The sequence below is a fragment of the Anoplopoma fimbria genome, chromosome 7, assembly GCF_027596085.1.
Source record: "Anoplopoma fimbria isolate UVic2021 breed Golden Eagle Sablefish chromosome 7, Afim_UVic_2022, whole genome shotgun sequence".
Lineage (NCBI taxonomy): Eukaryota > Metazoa > Chordata > Actinopteri > Perciformes > Anoplopomatidae > Anoplopoma > Anoplopoma fimbria.
The window spans coordinates 5,906,947-5,920,757 of record NC_072455.1 but is presented as its reverse complement, the minus strand read 5'-3'; the positions used below and the strand labels follow the sequence as shown (position 1 = coordinate 5,920,757).

At 43.7% G+C, this 13,811-nt stretch overlaps 2 protein-coding genes across 3 annotated transcripts; both read left to right on the top strand.

The window, feature by feature from the left end:
* Positions 1–327: 327 nt before the first annotated feature.
* Positions 328–7,379, top strand: LOC129093480 (copper chaperone for superoxide dismutase-like). Of its 2 annotated transcripts, none has more exons than XM_054601512.1 (8): positions 328–394; positions 633–705; positions 2,172–2,309; positions 3,493–3,667; positions 3,833–3,893; positions 4,318–4,395; positions 4,692–4,795; positions 5,775–7,379. In XM_054601512.1, exons 2-8 carry the CDS (start codon positions 651–653, stop codon positions 5,932–5,934), a joined length of 771 nt encoding a protein of 256 aa, XP_054457487.1. In that variant the 5' UTR covers positions 328–394; positions 633–650; the 3' UTR covers positions 5,935–7,379. The 2 variants fall into 2 exon arrangements, with proteins under 2 accessions (XP_054457487.1, XP_054457486.1); XM_054601511.1 differs by having other exon boundaries at positions 375–509.
* Positions 7,380–8,747: 1,368 nt separating this feature from the next.
* On the top strand, positions 8,748–12,210 carry rbm14b (RNA binding motif protein 14b). Its single transcript, XM_054601280.1, has 4 exons — positions 8,748–8,846; positions 9,696–10,048; positions 10,409–11,471; positions 11,725–12,210. The coding sequence occupies exons 1-4, from the start codon at positions 8,773–8,775 to the stop codon at positions 12,116–12,118; spliced, it is 1,884 nt and encodes a 627-aa protein (XP_054457255.1). The 5' UTR covers positions 8,748–8,772; the 3' UTR covers positions 12,119–12,210.
* The last annotated feature ends 1,601 nt before the right edge of the window (positions 12,211–13,811 follow it).

Genomic DNA, 13,811 nt, shown 5'->3' with positions numbered 1-13,811 from the left:
TTCTCAGTTACTTTGCAGATACAAAAAGGACATATACTGTAACAGATATAACATTGTATTGTTATAGATTAACCTAGTAGACAGCATATGGAGTGAAAATTAGCTCCACATTAACAAACAATTTATATATATAAATAGAACACTTGGGGATTTTATTTCAATATGTGATGTTTTTTTAATAATGCTTATTTATTTATTTATTTATTTATTTATTTATTTATTTATTTATTTATTTATTTATTTAGTTAGTTAGTTAGTTAGTTAGTAAAAAGGGCATCATAAACTCTCCATTAGACCAAATCGACCCTCGCAGTTGCGGGCAGTCGCCACGTTGCGGCGGTAACGAGCTCTGACGTCACTGTGACCTCACCAAGATGGCGGCGCCCATCTGCAGGTACAGCTGGTTCGCTTCCGCTTCTCGAAAAGTGGGAAGTTATCTGTTTAATTCAGTGTTTCTCGCCCAGGCGGCGAGCAGCGGGAACAAAATGGACTCCGAGCGGCCGACCAGGGTTTGACATTTACCCCTGCCATGTTTTATGATGAGTCACGATGTCATTAATTCATTTTAAAACTAAAGCATGCCTTATTCAGCGAGCTGCACGTGTGTTTAATGTTTGTTTACTCCTCCACAGCTGGAGTTTGCGGTGCAGATGACATGTGAGAGCTGCGCAGTGAAAGTCAGAGCTGCTCTGGAAGGTAAACCAGGTAAGACAACACTGAAAGGCTGGTTTACCAGGAAGGCTAAAGGACCATTTACATAGTCCTGTTTAAACAGCTGTTTGTCATCTGTCACTGATGGATTAGCATCTGCAAAATAACTGTCTCATTTGGCAGGAATCATGGGCTAAATAGAGAAAACTTTTGTTACACATCAAATTGATTCATCTAGATTGAATGCTTAACAGAAAATCAGCTGATCATGCAACAAAATATGCAATATGTGTGCAGACAAGCATGCAATGCAACATTTATGAAGGGTAAATCCAAGGAAATTCTTCTAGAAATCAGCAACAGCTCTTGAACTTTGCACAACTTATTGATATAACAGAACAATATAGGTGATGAGACAATGTAGTATTGAAAAGGCTGTCTGGATCGCTCTAATGGAGAAGTGGAAAATAAGATCCTGATTAATGATTGATGATGTTGTTATTTTTTTTTTTATTTTTTATACTACTACTGGCCTACTGGATTATTAGCATGAATAAGTATGTACTCCTACTGAACTACTGTATTTAAGTAAAAGTGAGTAGTTCAAATTTTCTGCCACTTCAAACTTAAATATTGTAAAAAAATATATATAAAAATAAACATTAATTACATTAATTTAATTACATTAATAACAAATAATTACTACATGTATGAATTAGCTCTATTTCTCAGTTACTTTGCAGATACAAAAAGGACATATACTGTAACAGATATAACATTTTATTGAACTTTGCACAACTTATTGATATAACAGAACAATGTAGGTGATGAGACAATGTAGTATTGAAAAGGCTGTCTGGATCGCTCTAATGGAGAAGTGGAAAATAAGATCCTGATTAATGATTGATGATGTTGTTTTTTTATTCTTATACTTTATCTGTGCAGTTGGACCTTGTGATTAATGATAACCTTATTTAGGATTGTTGTTTGTTGTAAAAAAATGATGTTCACGAAATAGATGTGTGTGTGTGTGATCTCTGTGATGCAATATAAATATGTGTTTGTTAGCAGAATGTAAGTTAAAGTCATTCCAGTGTGTTTTTGTGCCATCTTTGGATTTTTAGGAATATTTTGGGGATAATCAGGATAATATAGTAAATTGCAATTATTTTGGCCAGAGTTATTGTGACATGAATATTTCATATTGTCCCAACATTCTCTCTTTCCTCCTGTATCTAGTACCTAATTATTTACAGAGAACTTCGTTGAAAGACACCCACCTAGAGAATCACAAATGAATTCTGCAGACACAGACTGGCACTCATTAGCGTGAGAAATAGTAAAGTGACAAAGCATTCAGTTTAGAGTTATGCAGTATAAAGTAGAAAATCATAAAATCCTCACATTTTAGAAGATTTGAAGCGGATAATGTTTCTCGCTTGCTTTTAGACCATTCATTCTCAATTCATTTTTGCCTGCAATTGTGTAATTTCACTATGATAATTTAAATGTGTTTGCAGGAGTGACGTCTGTCAGTGTGGATGTGGGTAAGGAGCAGGTGTTGGTGGAGTCGGCTCTGACCAGTGCAGAGGTTCAGGCTCTGATAGAGAGCACCGGACGACGGGCCGTGCTGAAAGGCATCGGAGGATCAGAGCAAGGTGAGAAACAGCAGGACCAGAGTGAGGATTAAAAACGTTCTGTTGACGACCAAAATGCGCCTGTAGCATTCAAGGAATGAAAATATTCAGATATCAAAAGTCTGGTCCAATGTGTAATCTTGTTGACATTTTCTTGAATCAGATATTTACTCATATAAATTAGCTGTAGACTGTTTTATAAGACTTTTAATGCTTCTTTTGCAATGAAAAACAGAAAGAGTGTGATGACAGGATTCATTTTTTTAACCGTCTTTTAGTTTTTATTTCTCACTGTCTTAAAGGGCCCCTGTTGAGTTTTCCTGTGAACAAACACAAGTTATGTTTCCATTTTGTGTCACTCACCAAAACTTGTGCATTACTAAGGTCTAACAACAGCATTGAATGCATTTTCTTCCACTTTAAACATTTAAAAGGGTGATTGTTTTGAAGTATTTTCAATCCAGCAGTTTTTACTTGCCAGCCATCTTCTTTTTTCTTACGTTTGTTGATGCCTTGCAGCAGATCTTTTTGTGTTGCTGCCACCTGGAGATCAGTCAAATTGTGTTTTTCCAATGAGCACATGCAAGTACTCACCTGCATGGGTGTACTTGCATGTGCTTGACAGAAAAACAGCTCCAAAAGCTCCTTTTTAAAGCACAATATGGTATGGTTATTTGGCTTCTAATGGATGGATTTATTTGCAGGCAAATTTCGGTAACTTACATTTTTAAAGGTGCTGTTAATTATCCCTAATAATTTGACTTAAATACATTCACACGTATCAATAAAACACTTCCTGGATTATCATATCAGAAGTAGAGAGCTCTAAATAGAAGCGTGATTGCACATATTTAGTGAGCACTGTGATCTGATCACTCCGAGGTGGTCTTGGTGGAACGTATGTGACCTGATATGTGGTGTAGTGTGAAGGAAAATGCATCTCTGACCTCGTAGGACACATTTAGCATGTCTTACCTCTCAAACACAGTCAGTTACGGTTGACAACATATCAGACAAGGATCTGAAGTGATTTAAGATAAAATCCATCGTGATCTGAGAACAATAATGATCAGAGGCAGCCGTTAAAGATGCATTTTTTATGCATTCTTATTCCATAAAGTAACATCTAGTGCGTCCAGATGTTAGAACGTCTAAACAGACATTAAGGGCGTCTCTGTGTGTTTTTTATTTTTTTTAATGACAGACCTGGGTTCAGCTGTGGCCATGCTGGCCGGTGGGGGAAAGATCCAGGGGGTGGTGCGCTTCCTGCAGCTGTCCGAGGAGCGTTGCTTGATTGACGGGACCATTGATGGGTTGGAGCCCGGACCCCACGGCCTCCACGTCCACACCCTGGGGGACCTCACGCTGGACTGCCTCAGGTAGGACCACTGCATCATACGAGCATTTAAAACCCATCCAGCGTTTTTTTAGAATTATCCGTTTTTTTACAGTGTCTTGGCCTCGTTAATGGTGGACAACAACAGCACCAACTGTTTTAAATACACTACAGTCAAATTCCTCTTTTTTTTTTTTTTTTTTTACAGCTGTGGAGAGCACTACAACCCCTTTGGGAGACAGCACGGCAGTCCAGGGGACTCTGAAAGGGTACATCTGCTCCTTAACTTCCTGTATAATCATTCATTGTTATCATTTTTGGAGACCGTGCTGTAGTTCACTTGTGCCAGAATAATTAGTCGTAAAAGAAATCGGTAAATAATGGATCCCCTTCTCATAAATTCTGACAAAATCTCTGCGTTAGATTTATTACTATTTAAACATGAATATATATATATATATATATATATATGTGAAATGTGAAACCCGACTCCGATTGCCAAATATGTCCCGCAGGAGCCGTTTTGAGCAGTTCTGCTTCAGGTGCTACATTTTCAATTAAGTGTGTGACAGTCGGAGCCACAAGTCTTAAGGCTGTGTTCCCAAACTTTGAATGCTGTTTACTCTCGTGTAGTTTACTTCTCTGTGGCTCCGTTTGTATTTATGTGTGTTCTGTGTGTCGTTTGTCCCGCAGCATGCTGGTGATTTGGGAAATATTGTTGCTGGACCAGATGGCAGAGCCTCATTTAGACAAGAGGACAGTCAAATAAAGGTAACACACACACACACACACACACACACACACACACACACAACATAATGGCACTGGTAGAAAAGCAGGTAACTGCAGTATATTTAGCTTTAGGAAACAAAGATGTTTTATAAAAACATCTGATTTCCAAAACAACACCAGATGCCCATCTCATTTCCTGCTACCTCCTCTCGTACCTCCTGGGGGCGGGTCTAAAGCGTGAGGAAAGGAGGCGAGAGAAGGAATTAAGGATGTACAAACTAGGAAATGGGGACAGGCCCCTAAATGAGGGCTTTTAAATTCTTCTCACTCTGCAGGTGTGGGATGTGATTGGCCGATCGTTGGTGGTGGATGCAGGAGAGGACGACCTGGGCCGAGGAGATCACCCTCTCTCCAAACAGACTGGGAACTCTGGGGAAAGGTGGGTCACCAGCAGTGGTTTAAGATGGGCATTCAGTATTCATAGAGGCATTCGATGTTATAAGGGGGTGGACAAAATAACAGAGAACCAGGTCCCTGAGAGGAAGAGAACCATCGCTATGGTAGTTTATGTAGTATGGAGTGGTTTTATTTTGGATTTCATTATTCTGAGACCTGGAAGAAAAATGGTTTTATGGGACATTATGTATTTGGTTCCATTCGTCCGTATGTTTCCATTCTCGTGAAAGCGATCTCTCAGTAACTCCTGGAGGAAATGTCTTCAAATTTGGCACAAACGTCCACCTGGACTCAAGGTTGAACCGATTTAAATTTTGGTGGTCAAAGGTCACTGTGACCACACAAAACTCGTTTTGGGCCATGCCTCAAGAATTCGTACACTAATTATAATAATTATGCACAACTGTGAATTAGGATCAAACGAGAAAGTGATGACATTTGGACAGACATTAATGTTAACTGCACCATGACGGCGAAGTTTGGCAGAGTCCCACAAACATTGTTTATTCTAGTTAATGGTACATTTCTTTAGGGTTTCCTCATCAATATTGGCTTAAAGGATTTCTTTGAATTTTTCTAATTGTTTCGTTTGATGTCCCACTTAACATTGACATGCAGTGCGGCAGTCAACGTACGTTATAAGCCGTATCGGAATAAATCTATATTTAAAATCTGTATTAAATTATGATATTGATTTTGACCACATACACAGCCCTACTCTGTGTCAGTAATACATTAGTTCCCATTTACATTTTTTGTTACTGGAGCTTCATTAAGTGAGTAACTGTTTTTTGTTTTTTTCAAGACACACAATCTGTAAATGGACCTTCAGTTGTGATGGTCCAAGGTTGAAACATGATTATGAATTATTATATGAGCACTCTAAAACAGTTGCCAAGTAACAAGAATGACTGATTTTCTTCCCCGTTTTAAACGCCGCTTCTTTTCCCTCTCCGCTACAGACTGGCCTGTGGGATCATCGCCCGATCGGCAGGTCTTTTCCAGAACCCCAAACAGATTTGTGCCTGTGACGGCGTCACGCTGTGGGAGGAGAGAGACCGGCCGATAGCGGGGAAAGGTCGGAGCAAGGCCGGCACAGAAACACCGTCGGCAAACCTCTGAAACCTCGGATACAAACAACAACCCCATCTTTAACCCCGTGTCGGGCACATTGAGGAGAAATGCAGTGGACATTTGTCTACAGGGTCAGAGCACTGAAGAAAATATATGTTTCCACACAGCTGGACAGGCGACCAAAGAAGAATGGCCTTATTTTTTCTTGAAATCAAATCTTCTTACAGTCACAGTTTACTGTCCTCTGAGGATTTAAAAAGCACTGTAGCAGATTAAAAACAGGGGCTTTGTGAAAGTCACCTTTGATTAGCTAGATGTCTGTTGATATTGTTATATATTTGTATAAACAGCGCCTCTGACACATCAGGCTCAACTCTGTCTAAATGAATATACGTCATGGCTGGGAGAAATGAATTAAAGTGTCTAATTCAATTATACAAGCCTCCTAAAAACAGTAGTAGTAATGATTTGTTAAAAACATGTTCACGCATTTTGAGTCAAGCAGGGAAATCAACACAGAAATAGGATTACACAATAATGTGTTGCTTATAATAAGGATATTTACTGTCACAAAGCTTTCCAGCTGCAATAGCCCGACTGCACAAAATCACCAAGTGTTTTGATTGAGAATGCGCAAAGATATTAAGTAAAAACTGGCCAAAACAGTCCAAATAGATCAACAATTCCAGGATCGGGGATTCACATGTGCAGCCATGGATCGACCAAAGTGATTCTTTTGTAAAATTCCATAGAACAAAGAGGCTCAATGTGCGAAAGCTTAACAAATATTGTTTGGGGCTAACTTGGGATGTGGACAGATTCTGCAACTCCTCCATTCTTTCTTTTTTTTTTTTCATTTTAAATCCATAAATTTGGTTCCCTGAAGGATTGCATGCTCAGCTGTTTCTTCACTATGGTGTTTTAATTGCACAGCTTCATCCGTCCCGCTTCAAATCCTCTGCCGTCACAAATTGCACATGTGGATTGAAGTATAATCTAATGATGTACTAAACTTCTACCTCGTCACACTCATTGATTCCTCTTAACATGCGTCTCTCCTCCTGACGACGCCATCAATACTGTGACATTGTGTGCAGCACCCTATCGGCCATATGAGTGTGTGTGTGTGAGGCAAGTTTTGCATTGATTGTCCAAATTGAGCATCTGTCTTGTGCCCGGTGATGCCTGAATAAGCTTATTGAATTTTCCCCCAAATGTTCAGTCGGTCTCCTTTTTTTTTTTCCATTTGTGTCTGAGGGCTGTGAACGCCACTTGAATGTAGGGCTGCAACCAGTGTTCGTTTTATATAACAGATTCAATGTGTGGATTCAATCAATACGTCTGTCTATACAATGAGAACCTATTGTAATGTCTTTAAATAGCCATTTTTATTTGTGTCCGACAATGAATCAAAAAAAAAAAAAAACTATTTATGTAAATCAGTGAGAAGCTAGAACCAGAAAAAAATTAAACTGAAAGCTTTTGCTTGATAAATAACCATCAACTGTTTTTGCTGATTCATTTTCTGCCTGAATGTTTGTGAATCTGTGTGAATCATTGTCATACACTTGCCTGCATTAGGATTAATTTCGCACTTGATCTGCCCTCTGTGGCTAAGCAAATGTGTCATATTTCTTTTTCATAGCACATAATGAGCTCTTTAATTGAACCCACTCACTTGTTTCCTGTTCCACCCCCCTTGGAGCAGAACCCTGCGGCTTGGAGACATCCTTTCTTCTTCTTCTTCTTCTTCTTGTGGCTTTTATGAATTAAACAAGCTCATGCATGCTCTCGTGGACGTGCACTGTGTGTGTGTGTGTGTGTGTGTGTGATATATATTTGTGAGGATTCAGCATCCTCTGGGTGCAGCAGCAGCAGCAGCCCCTCCCTCCCTCCCTCCTCCTCTCTGCAGCCTCTCCAGCAGAATGCCCGACATGCAAACGGAAGCAGGCGCTACCATTTTGAAACACAGCACCGCCTAGGTAAGATGGTAGATCCTCTTTTTTATTTTATTTAATCACCCTCTTCTGCCGTTTTTATTCAAATCTGAGCCGCATGTGTGGTGATTAACTCCAATAAACAGCTCGGTAGAGAAAAGCGCGAGTGTTTTTGACGGGTGCGTTTGTGCGTAAAAGTCTATTCCACCGTGTTGTGGCACGGAAATCACTCGGTGTTACACTGTATTCATTCCTGTGCTGAGGGAGAGGGGAGAAGAAAAAAAAAAAAAGCATGCTACAGTGTATCGACCTCACACTGGGGAGCCAGCTGTTGTGCGTGTTTTATTCTGTGCGCTACATTGGTGCGTAAAATACATGTTCATATTTACTCCACGCCGGGTTTCGCTTTTTAGGGGGTTTGTGTGCTTTGGACACGCGAGAAAAAAAAAAAAAAAAAAAAAAAAAAAACCCCAACAAGCATCCATTCACATTCCTGATCTAGTATATAACACATTGAAACCCATCAAACGTGTTTAAAAAAAACAACTTAACTTGTATTATTCCAAATATTATGTCGCTTTTTCAAATACCCAAGCTGTAAAAAAAAAAAAAAAAAATGTGTTGACTCAGCGTCGTGCTGCGTCATCAAAAAACCCAGCTTTCTCTCTCCCCTCCTCCTCCTCCTCCTCCTCTCCTTCCTCTCTAGTTATATGCCTCACATGAACTGAGTGTTCATGCAGCAGCCATATGTAACAGAGGGGTGCACTCACACGTGTAGGCCTGCAGCACACACACACACACACACACACACACACACACACACACACACACCGAGGCTTGCATGTCTTTTTAATACATTTTTCTTTAAGCAGCAGCAGCAGCAGCAGCAGGAGGTGTAGTTCTGTCAGGGGCAGACCACTTGGAGCCTAAACCAAAAAATAGAAATGTCATGATCTGGTGTCGTGTTCCACTTTGCCCTTTTGGTTTACAGCCAGCCATGAAGGTTACTCACAAGGAGAAAAGGTGTGGACCAACCTGTAGATACACTCCTGTAGTTTGACATAAAAAAAAAGAAGTTACACAATAGTGCATATCTGTGCCATTCTTAAAGAATCATCACTGTAAATGCCCCGTGAGTTGATCCGCAGTGCTTTTACTTTGAAGGTATTGGTGTAAAAAAAAAAAAAGAAAAAGAAAATGCTCCTTTTTCTCAGTCTGTCTCCTGTGTACCAGTGTGACTCATAGCTGTACGTGTAATTACAGCCTGCTCTCAAGTGAGGGTGAGATATTTAATGAGATCCTCCTTCAAAGCTGCCTCTGCTCCACGATGTCTTATTGGGAAATGTTCTCGCTGCTATTCGCCGGAGTATTGCGTTCCCTCGTTGTCCTGCAGGGAAACTCTTCGTAATCTGAGTTTATCTGATCTGAGTGGGCCGAGCTCACAGGCAAATGTGAGGTCAGATATTTGAATGTTGAATCTGGCTGCTCGTTCATGCGCTGAGGTTCGTTTATCCAGAGTGCACGTATGGATAACTAAATCACTTTATTACGCTTCACCTATTTGTGTGCTCAATCCTTAGTCTTTTATTTGCTTTATCTCTGGATGGTGAGCAGAAGTTTCATGTTGGAGAACGGCAGCAAATATTTTCTTTTTCAAAGTCAGAAGCAACCCCTCCCTAACCGATATTTTTCAGCCAATAAACTAAATCGCTGAGTCAGCAATGTCCCTCTGTACTGCAGTCCAGCCCTGTATTCAGACTTCATTCTCACTCGCCAGGTGTGCCAGCTGCTCCTTGTACTGTGCAGTAAACCCACCCCACTCTCTTTATCTTCTAACCACAACATGTCCCTCCCTCCTCTGTTCTTCTACAGCGCCATGGACAAGAGCAACACGGTGAAGCTCTTCGTGGGCAACCTGGCGTTGGACACCACCCAGGAGGAGCTGTCGGCCATCTTCGAGCCCTACGGCCAGGTGGTGAGCTGCAGCGTGCTGCGGCAGTTCGCCTTCGTCCACCTGCAGGGCGAGGGCGCCGCCGAGCGAGCCATCCGGGAGCTCAACGGACGGGAGTTTCGGGGACGGAATCTGGTGGTGGAGGAGTCGAGGGGGAGGCCGTTGCACTCCACCAAGGTGTTTGTGGGTAACCTGAGTGGGATGTGCACCACCGAGGACCTCCAGCAGCTGTTCCAGACATTTGGGAAAGTTCTCGAGTGTGATAAAGTGAAAGGTGAGCGAAGACCTGTTTTTACATTTTTTTTTTTCTTTAAAGCCCCCAGTAACATCTCTCTGTTGTGTGTGGAATGTGGAGCTAGTTAATGATTGATGTCATGCCGTAGTGCAGGTAAGAGATTACAAATGACAGTTTTTATTCTAGTTGTTAGGAGATTTCGGGCTCTCCTGCATAAGTTTGAGACCATGTGATGTTTTATTATGAGACACGGGTGCAAAGTTCTCCGTGTGCAAAACAAGAAACGCTCACGTCCTTGTTTTCCTTTGGTGCAATTCATTGTTCTTGGTAGCAGTAATAAGTAAGTGCCTGTGGCGATGCCACTGTGATCCTAACTGTTGTCCCTGCGCTCAATGACAGCCAGGCATTCCTCTTCCGCAGGCTATGCCTTTGTCCACATGGAAAACAAGGAAGACGCGCTCCAGGCCATCGAGGCCCTGCACGGCACCTCCTTTAAGGGCCGCCCCCTGTCCGTAGAGCTGTCCAAGGTCCAGCCCAGCAAGCAGGCGCCTACAGGAAAAATCCCCTGCGTTAACTGCGGGAAGCAGGGCCACTATGCTGGAGAGTGCCCCGTGGGGAAGCCCTCTCTGGAGCAGTACCAGAGTCAGGCCGCGGTCCTGGCCGCCGCCGCCGCTGCAGCCGCCGGCCTGCCGCTACAGGTCCAACAGAGCGTGCACAATTCGGTCTACAACACCTCCACCTTTGATCCCACATACGCGGCTCTCACTGGGATCACCACGGGCACGCGCACTGATGGGAACCCAGTGAATCCGGCCGTTTATGGGGCTCTTGCCAGCCAGGTGTACGGTGCCAATGTTGCCAGTCAGCTTTATGGATCGGTGGCCAATCAGGCAGCTCTCACATCAGGCGCCACCCAAATGTACAGCTCGATGGCGCCCAACATCTACGGCCAGATGGCGGGGAACCCGGCTGCTGCTGCGGTTGCCGCCGCCTACTCCCCTCAAGTTTACACCCCGACCATGGCCAACTCCCATGTCTATCTCACTGCTGCTCATGGACTAGATATGCAAACGGCAGCAGCTGCGGTCAACCCCGCCTACACTGTATCTCCAGCTATTTATGGCGGCGCCGGGCCGGCCTACGCTCATATAAGCGCCATGGGAACGGCGGACCACACCACGGCCATCTTTGAGGCCGCCAGACAGGCACATTACTTTGCCCAGGGCCAGCAGGTCATGGCTGACCAGCAGACGGTGGCTGCTGCAGCGGCTGCGGCGGCGGCTGCGGCGAAGTCTGGTGAGAGGGACCGCAGTCCCCTACGGAGGTCGGTACCTCTGCTACCAGACCCGGTGATGAAGCCGTTCATGTACCAGAGAGCCAAGCCGCGCCGGCCCCTGCTCCCCACACCAGCCGGCCGGGCGGCAGAAGAGGCCGCGGAGGCCGCAGAGGACCCGATGGCCAGGTATGACATCATCCTCAAACCTCTTTAACCTTCAGCTATGAGGCCACCACTGAGACATTCCCAGAGAGAGTCCAGTTTGTTCTCTACTTGTATACTTTTCTCTCTAGGAATCAGATTATTTCTTGTCTTTAGTCATGCTTTCACTATCCATGGTTGATTAATGCTTTATTGCATCTTTCTTCTTCGCTTCACCGCTCTCCCGTTACTCCCACTGTGTCGCCCCCTCCTCCTACCTGAACCCTCCCTCTCTTAGGTACTATGCCGAGTACTACCAGCAGCTGCAGCAGTACCCCCAGTTCCAGTACGCCTACCCGCCGCCGAGCGCAATGACAGCCATCTCTGGCATGCAGGGAGTGTCATCCGCGATGTCGGCCCAGTCGGTGGCCGCGCTGGACGCCCTCAGGCCAGTGGTCCCCACCGCTGCGGCAGTGGCAGCCGCCATGGCTGCACCAAGGGTGTATGAGCCGCCGTTGCCGCCGCCCACGCGCAAGGAGGCCATCCTCCGCCGCCCGAACTCTCCCTTCACACGCCTGAGCCCCCTTCCGATAGTCGCACACAACTCTCTGCCCCCCACCCCACCCCACCCAACCCCTTCCCTCTTCGCCCTGAACCCCATCCCACATCTCCCTCTTCCACCCCAAACTTGACCACCTTACAGCAGCTGTATGTGTGTGTATGTGTGTGTATGTATGTGTGTGTGTGTGAGTGCGTCTGCGGGATCTCAGTGTGTGGGGGTGGGGTGGGGGGTTTGGTTTGTTAACCTGCTTTACGAGGGACCTGGTCGGCTAACCTTGGTCCTGTTTGCATACACACAGTGCAGCCATGAAAGGGAGGCTCTCACCTGTTGTTCGGGCATTCTTTGTGCTTCTCCGTTTTACTTTTTTTTATCGTGCCAGTCTCACACTTGTGCCAGTATTAGACCGCCCCGGTCGGTGGTTTCATATGCCTTTATTTCCGCAACCCAGTTATGATTTTTCTACGGCCAAATCTACGATAAAAAGACAGCGTTTTTTTTTATCAGCCATCCTCCTGAGGGCCTAGATGATCAGTTAGGGCAGCTAATTTGAAACCTTTTTTGCCTTATGTTGGAGAGTTTTTGATTTGTATTGTAATCAGATGGGAAGCCAGATAAACACATATTGTGTGTCGAGGCTGCATTGCATCGTGTCCAATAGAACCAAGGTTGACATGTTGTTTGTGGGGGGGGATGATGGGTGTTTGTCTCGAATGTGATGTGGTTGTGTGAAAGAGAAGAGTGCGGGCTCCTGACCTTGCAGCGCACAAACGCAGCAGCTTAGACTGCGCCTTGCAGAAAAGAAAAAAAAAAAAAAAAAAATCACTTAAAGCACACATAATACGTACTGTAATGTATGTTTGGATCTCTCCTTGACCCCCTTTGTTCTCCACCTGTGCTCTAACAACAACACTGGAAGACACGGCTTCACCTCTCTTTCTCTCTCTCTCTCTCTCTAACTACAGCTGCCTACCTCTGACAGTAAATTTCAGTGCTGAGTCTATTTTATTCTGTTCTATTCAACACTTTTCGCCCAGTCAGCAGTTCAGTTCCTGCTCCCTTTTTAAAGGTACAGGGTATTGAGTTTAAGGGGGGGCGGGGAGATTGGATTTCAGTGACAATAAGTTTTTGTAGATATTCTGTATTAAGTCCTCCTACATGTCCAGAGGCCTTTTAAAACACGAGTGTTTGCGTTTTGTTTGTTTTAGTGTAGTTTACATGTAATACAAGTCAACTTGGGGTGTAATGAAATGTATATGGAGAGTAACAAAAAACCCCTGTGTGACTACTGAATGAGCTGTTTACAAAGGATCAGTACACTGCATCCTTTTGGGAATCATGATATGTGACAAGCTCAATTATGTGCCTATAAGCTTTGAGTGAAGTGCATTACGTGGAGGGATCTCCTATTTTTAAGTGCATTTTAATCATTTCAAAGGGGGGGTAACCTTCCGGAGCTTAGTATCCAGAAGGATACAAGCTTTTTTTCATGGACTTGCACTCTTGTGCAAGATTTGTTTCATATTGTAGTTTTTTTCGTTGTTTTGTTTTCTTTCTTTTTAGAAATAAAGCCACAAACTGAGCCTCACAGGTTCTTAATTAGCCGCTGGTTTTTAAGCAGGAACGACAGTGATAGCACCAATGAACTGAGAGATGGGGAAGTGTCTTCCAGATGCCCAAACTATCTGACTTTTGTTTTTTCCAAATACCAGACCTGTGTCAGATTGTAATTGCAAAGAGATTTTAAGTGTCTGTTTTAATCTGTTTTTTGGATCCGGTAGGTGGGGTTTGCTGCATCAGGATAACAAAAGCTTGACTTGTAAGGA